We start from the raw sequence: 21,951 nt of genomic DNA on the forward strand, positions 1-21,951 counted from the left end.
TTGGTTTTCTGACAGTGGAAACCCAAATATTCTTAAAAATGGGGGGAAAAAATGTGTTTTCGTAAATCTTGACACTATTCAAGAGCAACTAATGGGTTTCAATTTAAATGTCCAGAAGCTTTTTTTTTTTTCTCCCACACAGAAAAATTTCATTCCAAAAGCTGATTTTTCTATCCTGTAGTTTGGAAATAATGGTCTAATAATGAGGTTATCACTGAAACTGTAGTAGAAATCTAAGTGTAGTGCTCAGTACCAACAATTGCAATAATTAGCTAGCAGATACCACATGAAATAGGTAGACCATAAAGTAATTGTAGATGGTGACTTGATGGTTAAGTCACTAACCCATTCACTTGGCTGGAACCATGTAAGTTCTCATTCTTTATTCTGTATTTGGCCATCTCGGGACAAAATTCTTCCTAAAGTCAGAGTTGTCCTTAAAGCCACTTATCCATCTTGGCACTGTCTGGAAAAGTTTAAGACATTTTCAGCTTCTTGGTCTGATTATTATCTTGTGAACCTTTTCACAGATTAGCTCTTTTTTTTTTTTTTTTTTTTAGCAGGAATATACTTCCCCATTCTGTATATACTGATGATTTTCCTTTCTAGCTATATTTCAAGTATTTTTTTGCTAGTCTTGGCTTATCTACATGGTTTCCCTGTAGCTGATATCTCAGTAGCATATATCTTGTGTAGATGTTATACTGTAAGAAACAAAAATTATTCCGGTACTTTTTGTGATATAAAGAAGATTTAAGTTGTGTGTGAGAAAGCTAGTAACTGCCATTTTATTTTGGTTAAATGAAAACTGTGTGTTTACTCTGGGAAGTCTGTAATGCCCAAAGGTCCTTTGTTTTGATTTATTGCTGTAGTTCCACCAAACATCATGGGAGAGGAACAAAATGTCTCTGTGCTCATCAGCCAAGCGGTGGAACTGCTCTGCCAGAGCAATGCTATTCCCCCACCCGTGCTGACGTGGCTCAAAGATGGACGACCCTTGCTGAAGAAGCCAGGTCTTAGCATCTCTGAAGATGGAAGTGTGCTGAAGGTAAACTGGGTGGTCAGGCTCTGGTGGCGATTGCTTTCTGGGGAGTATACCCACCATGAAGGCACTGGATACCTGTTAGAGATTGGATAGCATTACGCACTCAGGTGCAATAGAGAGTAGTGGGTGAGGAGTGAGGGAGGTCATAGGACATCTAGATGTTTGTGTACAGATTTTGCAGGAATAACACTGTATTATTAATATTTAGAGATACAGATGTAAAAATAAAAATTGAAACCTGAACAACCTCTCCCTGCAAGTTTCATGTATAATAATGTAAGAAGAAGAAATCCAGGTTTTCATTTTCTTCCTAGATTGAAGGAGCTCAAGTACAGGACACTGGCCGTTACACTTGCGAAGCCACAAATGTAGCTGGGAAAACTGAAAAGAACTATAATGTCAATATTTGGGGTAAGATTTATTAAGTTTATTCCAGGAATTGGAACAGAGCTCAGAGTGAAATTATGACGTGAGACACTAAAATCTCCTGTAGTTCATAAATACTTAATTGCTGAGGCTCATCATGGGTAGATGATGAATGTGGCTTAGGAATTTTTTAAATAATTGATTTTGAGTGGGTGTTTTTGCACCATCATTTTCTCCCCATATGCAAATTGAAATGTGGATATTTTTTTGCTGCTACAAATTAATTTCTTGCTTTGAAATCACAAGACTACAATTATATAACAGGGTTTGTAATGATAAATCTGTGATTTTTAGCACAGAATTGTGTCATTATTTATTAAAAAGAAACATTCCTGGTATTTAAATTAGAGGTGGATATTTTAGTACCATGCAAGACCATGCAATTTTCCCATACTAAAGCATATACCCATTTACTGTGCATATCATCTTCATCTCTCCTTCCCCAGGTTTGTAAGACCTGCAGTGTTGTAGAGGACCTTTGCTGCTGGAAGGATATGGATTTGTTCTTTTGTGCAATGAGACCATATCAGTGGGATTTTGAGAGGAGGGATAATTCTTTGCTAGTTAACAGCTTTAGTGAAATAAGCTTAATAGAAACCAAAAGTTGCCTGTGAAAGTCATCTGTGGATAAGTGTTTAGAATTCTAGTCTTTGTTTACACCCACGGACAAAAAGCGCTGCTTGCCATGTTTCTAAGTTTTAAATCCAGGAAATGTATCCTTCTGAGGATTGGAGAGATCCTAAGAGCTAACTCTGGTTCCAGGAACCAGCCCATGTGCTAAATGTAAGATGTACCTCCTTAGAGAATGGCACAAACTTTTTTTACTAGAAGCAGGACAAATAAAAGGTTGAAGCCAGTACAGTACAATAAAGCCTCTGCAGTCAGTCATTCTGAAACCCGTACATCTGACTGTTGCTAAATAAAGAGTTTGAAGTTTCAGAAAGAGAAGCTGTCTGCTGCCATGTGCATAAAAAAATGTGCTGGATAAGTTATTCACTAGCGAGATTTTATTTGCCCGTTTTAGTCTATGTTCTCCTCTGGGTTTTTTTGGTATTTTTTCAAGTGTTACCTACAGTATTTTCATCAGAAGAAAATGGTTCCCTCATTTCAAGAAGGCAATTATCCCTTCCCTAGTGGTGGAACTGAAATTATTTAAGACTTTGAGAACCAGAGTGAAAACAGTGGTCCCTTTTGTCTGCAAGTGGGTTACAGTCACAGAACTGTAGAGCAAAGCTGGCACTCTGCTACAGTAGGGCAGTTGAAGGGATGGGGTCCTTACTTTTGGATGTGGCAGCCAGTATGTTGCTGCAGGAAAAATTCAAAGGAAAAAGTTGGGCTGAATTTTAAAAGTCACTTTCTGGCTAATGATGATATCTGTACGTTTGTGAGCTAAGGCCATGAATGAGTTGGAGTCAGTTTACGTGATTAACAGGAATGGCTTTTTTCCGTGAAGTCCATTCCAAAGTCAGCCAGAAATATAGCCTATGCATGTACCAGACCTCAGAGGCTAGAGGGATAGATGCAGTCATTTTCAAGAATATTATTCGCTACGCAGGATCTGCTTTGCATTGCCAGCAAGAGAATACAATCCTTGTAATTGCTTCAGAGCATAACGGGACAAATTTGTGTGAGGGTCATTTGGGTCTTACTGTTGGCTGATAACATTTTGTTTCAAATGCTGCAATTATTTGGCATTTCTTTTCAGTGTCACCAAGTATTTATGGCTCAGATGACATCTCTCAACTGACAGTAATTGAAGGGAGCTTGATAAGCCTGATGTGTGAGTCTAGTGGCATCCCACCACCCAGTCTTACCTGGAAAAAGAATGGTGAGTAACTGCCTATTGTCTGTTTTACAAAGCAAATGTCATAATTCTGACTTGCCAATCTTTCTTTTTCCTGTGAACGTTTTAGATGGTGTGTTCTGAGGAGTTCAAACGTGCAGATATCTAAACAGTCCTGATATTGAGTAAAATGAACTACAGTAGTAGATTATTCCCTTCGCTCTCGCTCACCTGTGCTTGGATTAGGTATCATTATTCCTAAAGGTGTGCAAGAGGAGCACAGTGCAGAGATTCCTGAGTTGGCTTAAAAATCCACAGTTAGTGAAGCACTTGACCCCTCTCAATATGCTTATTTACTGTGGTGCGGCAAGACAGCATCAAGACTTATTTGTGGATGTCAGCCAGCAGGGCTGTGAGTCACTGTGAAATCCTGTGGTGCTGAGTCGAGGGTCTCTGCCCTGTGATCCACTGCATAACATAGACGTATCCTCTGGTTGTTGGTTTGTTTTTTTTTTTAATTTGCAGCCGTGGCATACTGCCAAGTGGTGAAAATGCATCTAGTTGTAGTAATTGCTTTCGGGATTTATTGAACTGTTCTCTCATCCCGTCTTAATATTTAGGAGTAGTCTGCACACCTTTTTGCTTTAGGGGTTAAAGTTAACATTGACAAACACCTTCTAATGAATCAGTAGACAAAAGCAGGTATTTTTAACACCTTTTAAGCATGGACACTGTTGGAGACAGAATATTAGGCAAAGTAAGACATTGAACTCTTTCAGTATGGTAATTCTTGTGTTATTAATCAGTCTTACCGATTCATCTGTATTTTTCTGGAAGGCACAAAATGGTATGGTATATACCTACCTTAGTTAATTATGTCTTGTATAAAGAGCAAATTTTAATTACAAAACACTTTTTTAACTGCATAAAATTTTCAGAGAAGATGAAGTTTATCAAGTTCTTTTTAAACCCTATCTCTTGGAAGCCATAAAGGCATTCTGTGTTCTAATATATTCTTATAACGTACTGGAAGGCCAAAGTATATACACTCAAATGACAGAAGGAAACTTGAACCTGTTTGAAAGTCTAGGAAGGCAGTTAGAAAGTAGTGCAGTTTAGAATGTTACTCGAGACAGAGATTTTTATCACCTTTGACATTTGGTGCACTTGTTCATACACAGGATTTTAAATGTACAAGTGGGAAATGAAAAATTCGGCTTGTAAAAATTATCTGCGGTAGGTGTATTCTTTCTGTCACAAAGTCTCCCTGCAGTTTGTAAAGATGAAGATAGTTGCCTAATCTGAAGTCTCCAAGACTGAAAGGTTTGCTCAGAGAATGTAATATTATTTCTGCTGAGGATTTCCTGGGCAGAAGTGTATGCACATGTGCTGTATGACACACAATACACAGATGGTCTGGCTGTGCAGACTAAATTATATGTTTCTGAGCACTGGCTGTGCTGGGTGAGATGATTATGTACTGGACAATGAGTCAGATTTTACTGAAAGTGTTGAATTTGCTGCTCAGTGGAAGCGTCCAAAACTTTTTGGATGGATATGAGTGCGGTGAGAGTAACTGTGCTTTAGATCAGGTTGTTGTATGTTGTGAAGTCAGCAATTAATATGGGGAGTCCTCAGAATCTGCTTGCGTGAAGTTTCTGATGTCTGGGAAAACTCTGATAAAGCAATTCTAAAATGGACAATTGTCTAGTTCAGTAATTTTTAAATGAGCCAGTGGACTTTACACCATGTGAGCAAGCTCATTACCATTTTCTGTGTTTTTATCTGAAAGAATGTCTCTTGCAGGCTCTCCACTGGTGGCTGAACTTTCGGGAAGGTTGCGGATATTATCTGGAGGCAGACAGCTACAGATTTCAGTTGCTGAAAAGTCTGATGCTGCATCTTACACTTGTATTGCTTCAAATGTAGCTGGAAGTGCAAAGAAAGACTACAGTTTGCAAGTATATGGTGAGTTACCATGAAAAATTCTGTTCATAGTCTACCAGTTCTGAAATCGAGTTATGTTATGAAAGTGTTATCAGTGCAGTGATGTTAAGCTGCAGGATATTCAGAGGGTAATGTCTGGCTATAGGACAATTTCAGGGTACTCAGAGGAGAATGTTAAGTAGTTAAAACTTTGGCACTTTGGACTCAGAGCTTGTCCAAGTCATAGTATCATAGAGTCATAGAATGGTTTAGGTTGGAAAGGACCTTGAAGATCATCGAGTTCCAACGCCCCTGCCACAGACAGGGACACCTCCGACTAGACCAGGTTGCCCAAGGCCGCATCCAGCCTGGCCTTGAACACCTCCACGGATGGGGCCTCAACAACCTCTCTGGGCAACTTGTTCCAGTGCCTTACCACCCTTAAAGTGAAAAACTTCTTCCTAATGTTTAATCTAAACCCGCCCTCTTCCAGTTTAAAGCCATTCCGCTTCGTCCTATCACTACATGCCTTAGTAAAACGTCCTTCCCCAGCTCTCCTGTAGGCCCCCTTTAGGTACTGGAAGGCCACAATAAGATCTCCCCGGAGCCTTCTCTTCTTCAGGCTGAACAGCCCTAACTGTCTCAGCCTCTCCTCATAGGAGAGGTGCTCCTGCCCTCGGATCATCCTCGTGACCCTCATCTGGATGCGCCCCAACAGGTCCATGTCCTTCTTATGTTGGGGACTCCAGAGCTGGATGCAGTACTCCAGGTGGGGTCTCACGAGAGTGGAGTAGAGGGGCAGAATCACCTCCTTTGACCCGCTGGCCACAAGTCATTGCATACACCTGTTGAAAGTGTGTTTGACCACAGATGTTTATGAGGATGTGACTCCTTGAGGGGTTAGTGTAATGTTTCTTGTCACTACTTGTAGTAGTGATGACAACTAATACAACTTAGATTTTCCAGCTTTACTGCAAGTTCTGTATTTCAGTCAGGAATAAAAGCAGGTGTTTTTTAACAATCTCATGAAAGATAAAGTCTTCAAAAATCTGTACAGATTGGCTGCGTCTATTTTAAGCATTTCGAGCAGTCTTTTTTAGTTTTATTTTTTTTCCTGTTTGCATTTTAAAAATTGCCTGTAAGTTACATTTTAAAAAACACTTTACTTTTGAGTGGGGGAAAGGGAGGTTATTTGTCTTTTCTCAGCCCTGTGGAAAATGCTATGAATTGCGGAGTGCCCCTAACTGATTTGCCAGCAGTAACCCACAAAACTGATCTTTATGAAAATGTTAATCTGTCAAACTTGGTTGTTGCTCTGGTCAGAACCAGGTGAAGATCCTGAAACGTAGCTTCCAGTTGGCTTCTAAACTGTTTCTCTTTTTCTTTCATAGTTCGACCAATTATACTCAACAGTGGTAGCCACCCGTCAGAAGTTGTCATCACCCAAGGAAATGAAATTTCCTTGGAGTGCAAGGTACAGGGCATTCCAGAACCAGCAATAACATGGATGAAGGATGGCCGTCCGCTGGTCAGTGGAAGGGACATAGCGATACTTCATGATGGTCACTTTCTTCAATTAAAAAATGCCCAGGTGTCAGACACTGGCCGCTATGTCTGTGTTGCTGCCAATGTGGCAGGGCTGTCTGACAGAAAATATGATTTAAATGTTCATGGTGAGTATGAGCAAAGTGGGGCAGGCATAACGGAAACAAATTAAACCTTTAAGTTTACCAGAGGACACCCAAGAAGTAGTTGTGTGGCTAAATGCACCATCTGTATCTATTGCAGGCTTTACACGTGATGCAGTTTCAGTTGCAGATCAGTGATGCAGTTACCATTGCAGTGTTACAAAAATCCAAATCCAATTTTATAACTCCTGAATATTTTAAAATCTTACCTCTGTCCCTGTTAATATCAATCCCACCCTAGTTGCTCCATCTCCTGAAAGGAGAAAACCAAGATATGGTATAATTTTATACAATATTGGGGTGAGTGTTGTGGTGGGAAATGTTCTGTGGTGGGAGATAGAAATCAAGGTTTAACTGAGAACGCCCTGCTAGTGGCGACTACCAGAGGACGAGTTACCTGAGGATAGCCAGTATCTCAAGTACCTAATTACCAGGTTCTCTTATTTTGCACAATCAGAAGAATTTAAAGATGGTACCTCCAACTATAATTCATGTCTATAATTTGACTTGATGAAATTGATTGGAACATCAGCTTATCTTACAGCCACTATAATTCTTTTAAATATGATTTTTATATTTCATTGAACACCGAACATTCATGTTTTACTGTGAAAGTAAACATGCAATTCTCATTATTGAAAATGAGAGGCCTAAATTATTTACTAGTTTCATTTATGTGTTTTTTCATTTGTAGTGTTTGCTGTACTGTATTACCAAACTTCTGGGTAGTAAAAAGAAACTTCAAACCTCCTCAAGCTACTCAGAGTGCTGGAGGATGTTGGTCAATTCCTGACCCCAGGCTTTATGTTCTAAAGTATGAACTGTAGAACTGTAGAATTGCTTCCAAAGTGGAAATACTCTTACTAGCAAAAAAAAGCTAAAAATAAGTTTGTGGTAGTTATTTTAATAGGGAGTTGTTCTTTCCATTAGAAAAAACATGTAATTCTGTCAGTATTAGAATTTTCCCTCGTGTTTCATTAGATACTGGAAATTATAATTACCATAGAATGGACAGAACTACTATAAACTGTTATTCACTAGTGATCTTAAGCCATAAAATAAAGGTAATAGAACTGATAGAATTTAATTTCAATATTTCCATGCCGTTACGCAGTAAGAAATTGTCATTAATATATAGTATTAAGTGTCTCCATTTTGTAGCTCTTCATGTGCCAAGGTTATCTTAGCTTCAGTGAATTACTATTTGGATGACAGAATGTTTTTAGAGCAAAAATAACTTTTAATGGTTCTGAAGTATGGCTTTTCTTTACTCTTTTCTGTAGTTCCCCCAAGTATTGCTGGCTACCTGCAGATGCCTGAAAACATCAGCATTGTGGAGAGGAATCCCGTATCTCTGATTTGTGAAGCTTCAGGAATTCCCTTGCCATCAATAACATGGCTTAAGAATGGATGGCCTGTCACTTTGAACAACTCAATGCAAATCCTCTCAGGTAAAAAAGCTGTAGGGTTTTTTGTTTGTTTTTTTGTTTCTTTGTTTGCTTGCTTGTTTTTTTAAAGTGAGGGTGTGAAGGGCCCTCTGCATCTATAGCACAGGTATTTCACACAAAAGAAGGCTTGGTTTAGTAATCTGTAAAGACAAGGAAAGGAGAGAAACTGTTGTTATTTGATGGCCAGCTTTTCAGTAAAAGGCGTCAGATTGGCTGGAGTGCCTGGTGAGTAGCTAACATAGACTTCTAAAGTTGCTACCAAACTTTATGTGTATGGGCCAAACGCGTGGTAACTATTTGGTTTCTGACATGGAATAAGACACAATTCTGGCTGTTAGTGTATGTTAGTCCAATACTTATTTCCAGAAACATGTCAGATGATAACATCTTGCTTTGTCAGTGCCATCATGTATACTGCATTAGCTTTCTCATTTGATAAGTTTTCTGTACCACTTCCTCTTTGCAGTTATTTTACCCTTTAAAGATAAAAAAATCTTTGAGAGAATGAATACATATGACAGTAAACAAAACACATCTTTCATTTCTGTGGGTCTTATATAAAAACAAAGGGAAACCTCTTTATGACTTCAGAAATTAATGTATGTAAATACTTCCTGGCCTTGGAGCTAACTGAATCTGATCTTCAGAATATTATCTAATAAAAGCTGGAATTAGATGATCAGTCAAAGACAACACAAAGTGCTGCAGTAGCAAGAAGACTAGTCCAAGGGAGCTGGAGAAACTTATGATAGGCAAGCAGAGAAACAGATCCAATTCATCAGGGGTCTCGATTTTCAAGCTGGAATAACCTACAAAGAACTAGTTCAGATGCTTTTTTATGACAGAGCTGTCTGAAATAGAAGAGGCTCAGTACCTGCTCTTGTAAGCCATCTTCCTGCAATACCATAGGGAAGTGACTTGACTGGCACCTGCAGTGATGTTAAAGCTTTGTGTTTAGAATAGGAAACTGAGTTAGTGGCCTTTGAGGTTACAAACAGAAAGTGCTCACCAAACAGGCAGTACATTTTGTGTTGACTTCATATGTCTGGAGATCAGCTTCATGGAGTGCGTAGAAGTCGTAAAGTATCTGGTTACGACTGAGATGTATAGATGACAACTGAGATGTTTCTTTCATCTTGGGTTTGCCACTCATCTAGAAATCTCATGAAAATAAGTTTTGATGAAGTTTCTAATACTCTGACATAGCCACCATGCAAAGCCAAGCCTACAGCATGAACACAGGAAAACTATCAGCCGGGTAAAGGAACTGGAAGGTGTTTAGAAGCTCAGCCTAAGACTGGATTTGAAGCTGGAATTTTTCAGGATTTTTTTCATCAGTGTTGTTTTTAACATCATAGGTAGTCCTGTCTTCAACTTTCCCATTTTTATGTATGGTGCATGGAAAAAGGAGTGGGTGTGTGATTATTATCTGGTATAAATCTGACTACCTGAGATGGTATGCATTCCTTTTTGTGCAAAGTTGCCATCAACAAAGATAATTTCTTCTGGGCTTGATTGTTTCTGTTTTGTCTGTTGATTTCTACACCCACACTAATATCACCACCTGGATTGCGAGTCAGGAAGGGTGAGAGACAAAAAGATGTTTGTTGTCTCTGAATGTTAGCTGCAGTGGGAGTGGGGAAACAGGCCAGAACTCAGTGATTTGTTTTCCAGCAAACTTTGTGCCTTTGCGCAGTTCTTCAGCAAACTACACATTGCGGTAGTGGACTGTAACCAACACGGCATTTGGAATTTTATTTGTGCTTGTACATCTGTAAAAAACAAAAAACAGTAACAACAAAAAATTCCCCCCTTCGGCTAATTTAAGAGGTAAAATACTTTGCCAAAGCAAGATTTTGGTTCTGCTGATTGAAAACATACTTGGCACTGCAGATGATTTAAATGTGTGGACACACTACTGGCAACTTTTAATCTGTTAATTCAGATACAATGCTGATGTTTCCTTTTGATGATTCTTCCTACATATCCTTTAGAAAAAAGATAAAAAAGTCCCACCACACCACTTCTGCTTTCCTTGCAGACCATGCAGTAAGCTGCATAGTTCCTTTAGGAAGGAGAAAAGCTTTTATTAAGTTTTAGCTTAATGTAGAAAATCATATCCTGCCTCAACACTGGAGCCCTGGGTGTGCTATGGTACATGATACCAGAGAAAGTCTCCTGCAGGCAGATATCTGTTTCATTTTCCTTCTCGTATGGCTTTGTTCAGGGTGTGAATGGGCGAAGGGATCAGGGTGAGATGAGGCTGCAAGAACTGAGCCTTCCTCAGTCTCACAGTACTCCTTCCAGCACGTAGGATTCCTTGGGCAGAGGCACATCCATTAACCAGGTCAGCAGTTTCTTCCTTCAAAGCACATGACCAGGAACACAAGTGTCTGGGATATATCCCAATAATGAGACCTTGTGGATGTCACAGGATCATGCTGGTCGATGAATTGTGTGTGCACTGTACACCCTGCATGTAGTTTGAGTGACCTGTGTGGAGCAGGTTTGATTTTCTCTGCACGAACTCTACAGATGTGTCTCGAAGTTTTCAGTGATTGTTCCGTTTGGTCTCTGACTTCCTCCAGAAATTCTCAGAAAATGTCTGGATACCTCAGAGTTCACGTAAATGTAGATTCTGGAGGAAAAAAAAAAGAGATGTGTCACAGTAGTTTGGAAGTTACTGACTAGAAAGAATAGTATGATCAATATTAAGCACAGATCTGAAAGCACTGAGGGCCTGAGGGCCTGAGCAGACATACAGGAATGATGAGAGTAGGAGTAAGGTCAGTCACTTTCTCTTACTGTTTGTTCAACAAAACAAAGCACATCATAAAAAAAAAATTAAAGCTGAAAATTTAACCAAGACATAATAAAATTTAAGAGTTAGCACAGGCAATTTGGGAGCATATTGGTTGGAGCTGGACTTCAATGATTGCATGGGTTTTGGCTTTCTCCTCAGGGGGCAGAACGCTCCGTTTGACACACACAAGTGTAGCAGATGAAGGTCGGTATACTTGCGTAGTGACCAATGCTGCAGGAGAAGAGAGGAAGGATTTTGACCTTTCTGTTCTAGGTAAGTTCGTGGTAATTTTTGTTACAGTGAAGAAGGTAAGGGGGTCTACTGTATTCTTTGCTGGTATTTTAAAAATTATTCTGCCAAAGCATGTGTCCGTGGGCAAAAAAAAAAAGTGCATTTGATTCTACAGTCAGAAAATCGGGTTTTAAAGAGAAGTTATTTCTACATGTGAATTCACTGTTTGTTTGGGTTTTGAAATTAAGATTCTTCAGGCATAATTTGGGATAACTGGCAGCTACTTCTGTTTTGTGGTTTATTTGTTTCTTTTCTGAAAAGGAATGATGTCAATGTAACTGGCTTCAGTTACATTGTTATTTCAGTTGGATAGAAGTCTGAAGGATGCTGACAGCCAGACTCCCATTGTCTCTTCTGTTTCTTGTTGCTCATAGCTTCACTCTCCCTTGGGCATGACGAACAAGGTGGATCAGTTTATAGGTGATCTGAAAAGGTGGGGGTTTCATCTTTTCCTGCTCAGGTTAGTTTTCAGCAAGATCAGTTCCCTGCTGGTTCCCCACACAGCCTATAAATGCCAGTATTGGTGAAAGGAAGATGACAAGAGTGAGTGGTTTGGGGAATAGTGGTATTTCTTTTGGCACCAGCCTGAATTTAAGCTGTTTTAAGTCAAGAGAAAACTGCGGCCCCAGGAAACCATATGAAATTAACGTGACACTGTTGCATCTTATGCTCAAATGCAGAAAGTTGCAACCCCATATGATAGTATTTATGAATTAAAAATAGCATTGCTGTGCATCGCTGGTTATAATATGTATAGCTGAGTGGCACAATGGTAATAATCTGTTGCGACAAAAGTGTGAAGGCAAAGCCAAGACTGACAGGGCCAACTGGACACTGGAGCTGGGAATTGTTTTTGCAAAGCAGAGATCACTGATCCAGGGGAAACCTTCAGTCAGTAGAGCCTTTGGTATCGTAAAGAATATAAACCAAGTATGGTAGTGGGTGATCCTGCAAACATATTTAGACAAGGACTGGTACAGCAGGCTCTTCAGATGGCTATTTGGAACCATTAATGTGTAATTTTGTTACATTACTTATTTTTAAAAAATGGCATTTTCCCCAGAAAAGTACTGCTTTTTGGTTTAGTCAGAATTTGTTATTTTTATGAATAATTACCAGGCCTGATGCAGGTTGTCTTACAGCATTAGTCTATAGAATTTTCCTGTAAGTTTCTTTTCTCTAAGGTGCTAAGCGCCATCAGCTTCCCTTGCCTTCAGCTGACTTATGCCTATTCTGCTTGTAAATGATAACTTGCATTCATGTCAGTTCATGTTTATTTGATGAGCTCATGGAAGTGTAAGTCTGGTAGAATGGAAGGGATGGATAAACACTGAAAAGCATTCATTGTTTTACTGTTTTCTTTGGAGGGTTTTAGTGGCAGGGTGTTCTTGAGGGTTCTGGGAATCTCTATTGCATAGGCTTTGTTTGCCTTGAAGAAAAATGCTCAGTTAAGCTGATTTCAAGTGGGCTAAGTGGAAAATTCCATTGTTCAGTCTCCTCTTCCCTCCCCCAAGTAATTTCTTTGTGTTTCTGGAGGAAAGTTACTGGAATGTGGCCTGATAGCGCCACAGAATATTCACCGGCTTGCTGTAAATAGGAACCATACAGAGATATCCCAGTGTTTCTCTAATTTGGTGTAGGAGTTGCAACAGGCAAGCCAGTTTGCATGGAGACCTTGGTGTAATAAGCATAATATTTATATATTTGCAAAATGTTTGGTGTGGGTTTGTCATATTTCTGAAATTAATATGTGTTGGCATCTTACTGTATTATTTTGGGGCCGAAGCGATGAGTTGCTCTGTTTGTTTATGAATAGTAACTTTTGGCCTGACTTAAAAGTCCTAAACTTTATAATTTTAGGTTATATTTTCCCCCATCTAATTCCTTCTGCTAGTTGATGTATCTTTGTCTCATAGCATTGCACAATAGAACCTGTACAAAAGTCTATTTGGCATTGCTGGTACAGTTACAGTGGGGAATTTGATCATAACTGCATCACAAGTGGGTGAGAGTGCCAGTACTCGCCACATCTTCCTGCATGCTAAATTCTACTAACCCACATCTCACCATGTGTCCTGTTCAGAGGCCAACTTTTAGCCACGCTGAAGTAGTATCTTTGCCGTTACAGTCAAGTGAGATGCAAACCTCTTTCATTTTTTTTTTTCTTCACTCTAGATTGTACCCTTCATTAGTATAAAAAAATTGGTGTAACATTATTTTTATCTGTTGACAATGAGTTCTGCATGTTACCATGATTCTTATTTTTATAAAACTTTTGCTTCCAACTTAGTGGTAGATCACAAATAAGCTGCTGAATATATTTTACTTCTTCTCTCTTTAGACCTTTCATCTAGCTGCAAGTTTGAGTTTTGTAGGATTATCAAAGCGTGGTATCTGGCTGCAACATTTTTGTTACAAAACTTTGCAAAGTTTCTAGAAGATTGGCCTTTCTTTCGTATAACTATAGGCCTCCTTTTCAATCTGTTGTACTCCATGCCTACTTTGATTTGTAGTGCCTTTTTCTTTTGGCCTGAATCTACAAATGCCTCTACTTTGAGAGAAATAACTGATCTTCACCACCACAGCTACTAACCAACACATTAATAATCTGGCCTTCCTCACCCAGGGAGGCACATGAGTCTGTGTAGTCCTGTTGATCAAGATTATTTGGAAACATGTCAGCAAGTGGTCAGCCATACAGTAAGAGTTTCCTTGTATTGAGTTAGCTGTTTGGGGTGTGGGAAGGTTTACTTATAGAAACATAGTTTGTACCACAGCAAGATGCTCCTAGATCTATGTAGTTTTTTTGTCTGCATGTGTGGAATTAGCTGTATTTGCGTAAAACACATGTATGCCTTTACACAGCATCCACTTGTTAGTAATCTACTGTATTGCTTTGAGCATGCTGGTAAGGGAAGAAAAGCTCCATATGTGAATAAACAAACTGACTCTTTTTTTTTTTTTTTTTTAATAAATCAGTTTTTTCCCTAGAGTTCTAGATAGGGGCTTTCAATTACTGTTGGAAAAAAACCCCAACTCTTAAACTTAAGCAGATGGTTTTGAACAAATAAATCACTTTCTGCTTAGTATGGGTGATAGGACTTGTTTACAAAATTGTAAAACCTGCTGGTGTATAAAATCAAACCTGGCCCCACTAACAAGTGGTCATCACCATTGCTCTACTGACCATACTCAGAAATATTGCCCTACAGACCATACTCCTCAGCACCCTGAGTGTCTCTCTAGCTCTGAAGAGGAAGTGAGGTGAGTACTTTATGGGTCTGTGGTCCTCTCTTGCCCTTTGTGTGGACTTGTATCGTGAAGGGGTGCAGAGTGCATATCTGTTGGCCAGGCAGGTTAGCTCTGTAGCGTCTCACATCTGGACCTGTCTCTCGCAGATCTGAGCCGTTCATAGATTGGTGTGATTAAGGGAAGCATGCACTGAGAAGCATGAGCCTGAGTGTGTCTTTGCTGTATTAAAACTGGTTGCAAGTAATACTTGCTGATGTCGTCTTGTCTGTTTGCAGTGCCTCCAGGGATTGTGGGCGAAAATAAATTGGAAGATGTGAAAGTGAAAGAGAAGCACACAGTTACCCTAACATGCGAAGTCATAGGTAAAAGTATACAATTTTTCTTATCTTTGCTGATAAAACCCATAGTGTCGATCACCCGAACAGCATGTTTTTAATGGATTTTTCAGTTCAGTGGAATTTTTAAATTTCAGATTTAACCATGGTGCTTATAGCACTCCTTCTTATAAAGGTTGTATAAAATGTAACCGAGAGGATATTTGCTGTGATATTTCTTTTCTAAAGGCCTGTGGAATTTAAGAGGAGGTGTATATTACTTCAGGAGGTTTGAATACTTTAGAATATGTATGCCAAAATATCTCCCTAGAGGATGTATTTTAAAAGGGCATCTGAAATTGTATTTTTCTGTTTTTCAGAAATCTTGGCATATCCTAGAGACTGTGCGACAACTAATATTTGCAATTATATTTACTCCATTAAGGGAACCCTGTACCACAGATCACCTGGATAAAGAATGGACAATCTCTATCTGAGGATGAAGATCACAAATTTCTGTCCAGTGGGCGTTTCCTGCAAATCAACAATGCTCAAGTCACTGACACAGGGAGATACACATGTATTGCATCCAATACAGCTGGAGATAAAAGCAAAAGTTACAGTCTTAATGTACTTGGTAAGACAACTGTGCTGGCTCTTGCAGAGAAAATATTAATCTCAGGAAAAAACAGATAATAACGTTGGCATTTTGTAGTACTTTAATTACAGCAACGCGTACGTTGCCTGTCTACAGTTAAAATTTTATAGCTTATTATTGGTAAATAATAGTAGTTCACTAAAAACAGCAGTTCTGTCCTTTAGACAATATAGAGCTAGAAAATGCAGAACTGTAACAGGACATTGTCTGTACGAAATGAGCAGGACAGTACATTGGCTTATTGTAATTCAAGGAGTGAGTATCTGAAGAGCACTTCAGATTGTGATCTCTTCATAAAAGCTGAAACCATCTACAGTTCTCTCTTTTTCATGACAGTTATTCAATAATCAAATGCAAACAATGGCAAGTTTGTTTTCCACATCCTCATTTCCTAGGCTTATGCCTCCTACCAGTCTGCTGCTCACAGGATCATCAAGCAGTGCGTCTGCTACGCAAGAAGTGGTGGCTGGCTTCCTGGTGACCTGTGTTTGACAAAGGCTAAGGGTGGATGAATTTCACCAACACAGGCTGAGTGTTGACCTTGGGGCCAAAGATAAACCCATGAATGTTTGTCTGGTGCTAGGTTTCAGTCTGTCTTGTAGGAATGCCTCCCAGCTATTTAAGGCTACAACCAGATTCCTAGACTGAACAGGGAACAGAAAATTGGCTTCTTGTAGAGGTCCTTCCTCTTGTTAATGATTTTGTTGTTTCTAGTGTCTCCAACCATTGTGGGTGCAGACAGCCATGGAAATGCAGAAGATGTCACTGTTATCCTCAACAGTCCAACATCGCTGGTTTGTGAGGCTTACTCCTATCCTCCAGCTACAATCACCTGGCTGAAAGATGGTAATCCTTTAGAATCAAACAGAAATATCCGCATTTTACCAGGTAAATTTTTTGTTGTTATTGAGAAATAACACTTTATTCTTTTATTGTTTAGTTTTCTGTTACCTTTTTTTTTTTTTGAAAACTCAAAGGATATATTTCTCCTAAGTGCAATATTTGTACTTTTGCAGCACTTCCCATTCCAGTATTTTTTAAGTGCTTCACAATTAACTGATTATATATACTTGTATTTTATTTGTATTCAGGTATTTATACTTTCGTTCTGTAAAGCTGAATGATGGCAAACAAGTTAATTGGACTTAATAATGAATGCAAATAACTTGAAATTAAGTGTGGAAAATAGATGGAGAGAGATCTAAACAACAACATTAGTAAAAAGAATGAAGTGGCATTTTTCGTGGTCATTAGTAATTTGACATTTTTAATTTGTGGAGTAGCTCTTACCTAGCACATCTATGGTGGTGGAAAACAGGAAGAAGCTTCACTGGTAACGTTGAAGTAATGTAGATGAACAAGTACTTTAGCATTGGTAACTGCAAAGGTTCAGAGGAAGAATGAGTTGATATTGATAGTGAGGAACTGAATTACTACACAGGGGGACAATTTCTAGAAATAATCTGAAAAGAGCTGCAGACAAATTAAATAGTGACTCATCTCTGAGAATGCAGACAATATAAATCATAAATAAACAAGATACTGTAGGAAGGAAATTAATGAATGTCAAAGTTGTAGAGACCACCTGAAGTCTAAAATCCTACCAATTCATTCATGTTTCCACTTCTCACATTGTGGCTGTTGCTCTGTCCATTCTCCAGAGGGAGTGAAGGGCCTCTTTCATATGAAGTACTGCACTGAAACAGAAAGGCAGTTCAGAGACTCGCATCCACCCCTGTATGTTGAATAGGCTCTTTTTGCTTAGTCTTACCGATTATGCCTCCTTTCCCTTTTTCTGTGAATAAAGTGCAGAAACCTAAATCATTTTTTCCTATCTAAATTTCTTCAAGAAATTTCTTGTACAGAACTACGTTAACAAATTCTCCAAGAATCTGTAGGCAACAGGAGTTGTGATCTAAAGCACTCCTGCGAATCATGCACTCGTTTATTAAACAGTGTACATGGTGGTAAGCAGTTTTTCATGCTCATCTAAGGGCACAATTTGGACCAAAACATTGAAAATATGCTGCAGAAAGTATTTAAATAATTAGGAGGCAAGAGATGTAGATGCTATTAAACAATTATGTCTTTTGGCAGGTGGTCGAACCTTGCAGATTCTAAATGCGCAGGAGGACAACGCTGGAAGATATACCTGTATAGCCACAAATGAGGCTGGAGAAACTTTGAAACACTATGAAATGAAAGTCTACAGTACGGAAAGACTTCCACTTTGTTTCTTTTTTATTCTTCCATTTTTTCCCCCTTTGCAATGTTACCCATCCCGATGAATACAAGGATTTCTGTTAGTAGCTTTGTTTAGCAAACATCTGCATTAGCTCATGGCATTGCTTGAGGAGAGACACTAGAAAAGTTTGCTGTTGCATCCTTTAAAAATGCTGTTGTTGTGCTAAAAATCTTTGTACCACTCAGGGGAAGACATTTAAGACATGCTGAACTCCAGTTTCTTCTGAAATGCTGTCTTGGTAATGATTTTCAAATCAGACAAGTGCAGTGCAATAGGAGATGTGAGCAGAGAAACTATTTTAGAAAAAAAGGAGAGGAGGGGACCTACAACATCTAATGAGAAACTTTCTTGAGTAAGATAAAACAGGAAGATACTGTTTTTATATCCTTTCATAAAATACCATATACACAAAAGCTTTCCCATTCAAGGCATATTGTCCTTTGAGCCTTTGTGCCTAATGCTCTATTTTAATGCTCAAACTCTTCATTATTGGCTCAGTCAAGCATGATCTTTCATCTTTTTTTTTTTTATTTCCTAGGCTGAATTGGAGTTTGATTTGCACCCTCACAGTAACCATGCCGTTATTTTAATTACACTAAGTCCCTAATAAGGCCCCATTGGATTTGGAATAATGAGAACATGACAAAAGAGTTCATTATTGAAGTATGACTATGTAGCAACATAAAGCCCCTCCACCCCGAAATGCCATTGCAGCTGTCAGTTATTATGGTACTGTAGGCATCAGGGAGAATTAAAAATTTCCCATTGAAAAAAGAATGGAAAATGCTTTGAAAGCATTTAAAATAATTTAAAAGATATTATGAGACCAGGGTGGGGGGTAGCTTAAGAATTTTGAAATGTTCTGTTTTCATTCTGATTCAGAAGGAAACAAGATTTTGCAACACTGCGATTTCAATGGAATGGAAATGTTGAGTTTTGACCAGCTACCCTGAGTGTGGACTTCAGTTCAAACATATGTTTCTGAGAATATTAGTTTCCATTAAAATGCTTTTTAATGACTGCAGTACATTGAACTTTATAGAATTCAAGCCAAACACATAATAAAGTGCCGTAGCTAGGTAAGGCTACAGTCAGGTTTGCATGTCTAAAACGGTTGAACACAGTTTTATGTATTTTTATATATAATACATGTACTAAAAATAGTTTAAAATACATGTATATAAATAAAAATTCAGCTAGGGGGAAGAGGCATATTATAGAGGGAATGCACTTGCTTTCCCTGAGGTTATCATCCAGGTTTTCCCTTGTCCATTTAATTTTGAACTGCTGCATAAGACCATAGGTCATGAAAGTCCCTCTCTCTCCCTTTGTTTTTGTGCAGTTCCACCCACCATTAACAAAGGGGATATATCAGGGATGGGTCTCTCCCCTAAAGAAGTGAAGATCAAAGTAAACCACAGCCTTACCCTGGAGTGTGAAGCTCGCGCCATTCTTGCTGCTGCCATCAGCTGGTACAAGGATGGACAGGCCAGTCACAAATTTATTCTTTCTAATGGGGGTGTATTTTGTACAGAAACAACTGTGTATTCACTATCGCTATTAATGAACGTTCATGCAGTGTAACAGGCTCACTTGCACTGCTGAAGTCAGCAGGAGGTCATCTTCCCACCATCCTGCTGGCAGGAACACCCCTTATGCATCTTAGGACGTTTGCTGTTGGCCAGACCTCTGCCAGTTGACACCCTTGCTTTTTTCTGGGTGCTTGGCAGTGCCACCAAGGAGACATCAGTGCTGGAGTTTCCAGGGCCTACCAGTGGCCTGCGCTTTAAAGGCGGAGGGCCCTGCCTAGCACTAGCATTCCATGGTATGACCACATGTCCCTTTACCATTGTGTGAAGTCCCCAAAGGCCCTGTTATGGAAGGGCCCTGCTACAGCCCCATGCTTGGTTCCTCTAAGTGCTGCCCTTGTAGAAGTTGCAGAGAGCCTCCCACTTGGTTCTGGCAGAGCTCATAAAGCCACAAAAGCATCTGGATCCTCGGGGGGGGGGGAATGAGGCGGGGTTCCTGCCACACGCAGTCTTCACAACAACATCCGTCTGGAGGAGAAGCAGTTTGGAAGGGCCATGCCAGAGAATCATACTGATGTGCAGTCTACTGCGGACTGTCTATAAATAAAAAAGAAATGGTGCGACTCTTCTGTAGGAAAGGAGAGTATAATCTCAAGCTTTACCTCTTGGTAGGGCCCTTATCGTGTGTCAGACTGCTGCACCTCTGCAGCTGGACCAGCTCTTCCTGAATTTACCAAACATGTAGAAACAGCCTGAAACAGGGTGTATACACCCTGTGCTGCAATTCTAGGATCTCCTGGGTGTACTGATTGTATTGCCAAGGAAAAATTATGTTGGGAGGAGTTGAGAGGTCCCTAAAGAAAGACAGTGGCTGAAAGCAGCTTGCTGCCACTGTCAGAGCAGCAGCTTGCTCTTAGGTTGGTCCCAGGTAAATAGCTTTCACTCACATCCATGGACTAAATTAATTGTCCTCTGCAGCCCGGGAGTTCAGTGCTGACTCCCTAATGTGTTCCATTTTCATTATTGAGGGATACAGATTGTGTTAGTGTAGTCTCTACTGTCATGTGTGATTTAAATTCTAGGGACAATAACATCTAATCCTGTGTATTTTTGCATTTCTGCGGCATTCATGTTATGTTCACACCATCGTCTTGCTAGGCAGCAGATCCTAGTGGTTTTGTGGCTGTAGGTTGAGTTAGATTGAGTTCTTCACCTCATAGAAAACTGATAGTTTTACACGTGTAGGTTTTCCATCAGCTCATTGACTTGGCTGGTGAGTTCAGGGATTGCAACAGCCTGATTTAATCAGATGTCATGAGAGCCCTTGCCTCACGGGGATAGCATTGCTCCTTTCAGCAGCAACTTGCAGCTGAGGTTAGGAGTGATGTAAAACCACATCCTCTGAGGAGACCAGCTACCAAGCTCAGAAAGGTGAAGATGCAGTTTCTGACAACTGTGAAAAGAAAACTGTCTCCAGGAACCTGGAGCTTGATTGAGTTTACTCAAAGAGGAAAAGCTTTTGATCTGAGGGAAAGGAGGAGCAGATGAGAGGAGAGCTGGGCTGCAGGACCACCTGTGGCCAAGGCTGCCATGCCAGGAGCACCTGACTTAGGACTGTGTTCTAAGCGTTGACCCTCAGTAACTTGGTGTCCTAAACAACTGCTTTCTTCACGTAGATTGAAAGCAGGCCTTGCTGGACACATTAACAGAAATTGAAGGGTATTCTTGTTGGTAGTAGTATCAATACAGAGGAAATACCAAAACCAAAATATGCTCTTATTCCCAGTATACTGCTTTAGGAAGGACTTTGAAACAACCTGAATTTGACCAGAAGAGAGATGACATCATATTACTTACACAAATATGACTATTTCAAGTGTATGTTTTGCTAAGTATTAATTTCCATATGGAATTACATTACAGCCACTTAAACCAGATGATCATGTCATTATCCAAGCTAGTGGCCGTACTCTGCAGATTAAGGAAGCTCAAGTGTCAGACACTGGTCGTTACACTTGTCTGGCATCCAACATTGCTGGAGAGGATGAAATGGAATTTGATGTAAATATACAAGGTAAACAGAATTCAGATAATAAAATTCTTCTGGTAGCCTCCTTTTCTAATGTTCTGGGATGTTGGATTTCTTTATAAGTTCGTATCCCGTACACCTGCTTGGTGTAATCCAATACTTTTGTGTTTTCTGTGATTTTTATTTCATGTTTATTTTTCTCATTTTTAAGAAGTACAGTATTTGATTATTCTTTCTTTCATATTTTGTGACATATACGGTGTTTCTGAAGTCAGTGGAATGACATAGTAACTCTGATCTTCCTCTAAACTACATGAAAAAGTTTGAATTTAGCTTGAACTAAGATGTCATATTTTATTGACTAGTACTTAGATGCCCCAGACATAAGCATCCTGTTGGCCTACACACTGTGTGTAAATACAAGAAAACAATCATTAGTCATTTCTGAAAATTTAGACAAAATTAGAACTTGAGTAAAACCAGATAACTTACTATTTAAGTATTATTGTTGATT

At 39.4% G+C, this 21,951-nt stretch overlaps 1 protein-coding gene across 1 annotated transcript in view; it reads left to right on the top strand.

Moving 5' to 3' along the window:
• Positions 1-21,951, top strand: part of HMCN1 (hemicentin 1) — a 214,230-nt gene that overhangs the window by 135,418 nt on the left and 56,861 nt on the right. The window contains exons 42-54 of the mRNA XM_009884504.1: positions 873-1,048; positions 1,360-1,456; positions 3,177-3,299; positions 5,061-5,222; positions 6,572-6,853; positions 8,152-8,319; positions 11,279-11,392; positions 14,938-15,024; positions 15,422-15,613; positions 16,349-16,522; positions 17,732-17,845; positions 19,222-19,367; positions 21,332-21,482. Of these exons, the coding sequence (XP_009882806.1) occupies positions 873-1,048; positions 1,360-1,456; positions 3,177-3,299; positions 5,061-5,222; positions 6,572-6,853; positions 8,152-8,319; positions 11,279-11,392; positions 14,938-15,024; positions 15,422-15,613; positions 16,349-16,522; positions 17,732-17,845; positions 19,222-19,367; positions 21,332-21,482 (1,986 nt within the window). The remainder of the gene's footprint in view (positions 1-872; positions 1,049-1,359; positions 1,457-3,176; positions 3,300-5,060; positions 5,223-6,571; positions 6,854-8,151; positions 8,320-11,278; positions 11,393-14,937; positions 15,025-15,421; positions 15,614-16,348; positions 16,523-17,731; positions 17,846-19,221; positions 19,368-21,331; positions 21,483-21,951) is intronic.

The sequence above is a fragment of the Charadrius vociferus genome, unplaced genomic scaffold (assembly GCF_000708025.1).
Source record: "Charadrius vociferus isolate BGI_N301 unplaced genomic scaffold, ASM70802v2 scaffold220, whole genome shotgun sequence".
In the NCBI taxonomy this organism is placed as follows: Eukaryota; Metazoa; Chordata; class Aves; order Charadriiformes; family Charadriidae; genus Charadrius; species Charadrius vociferus.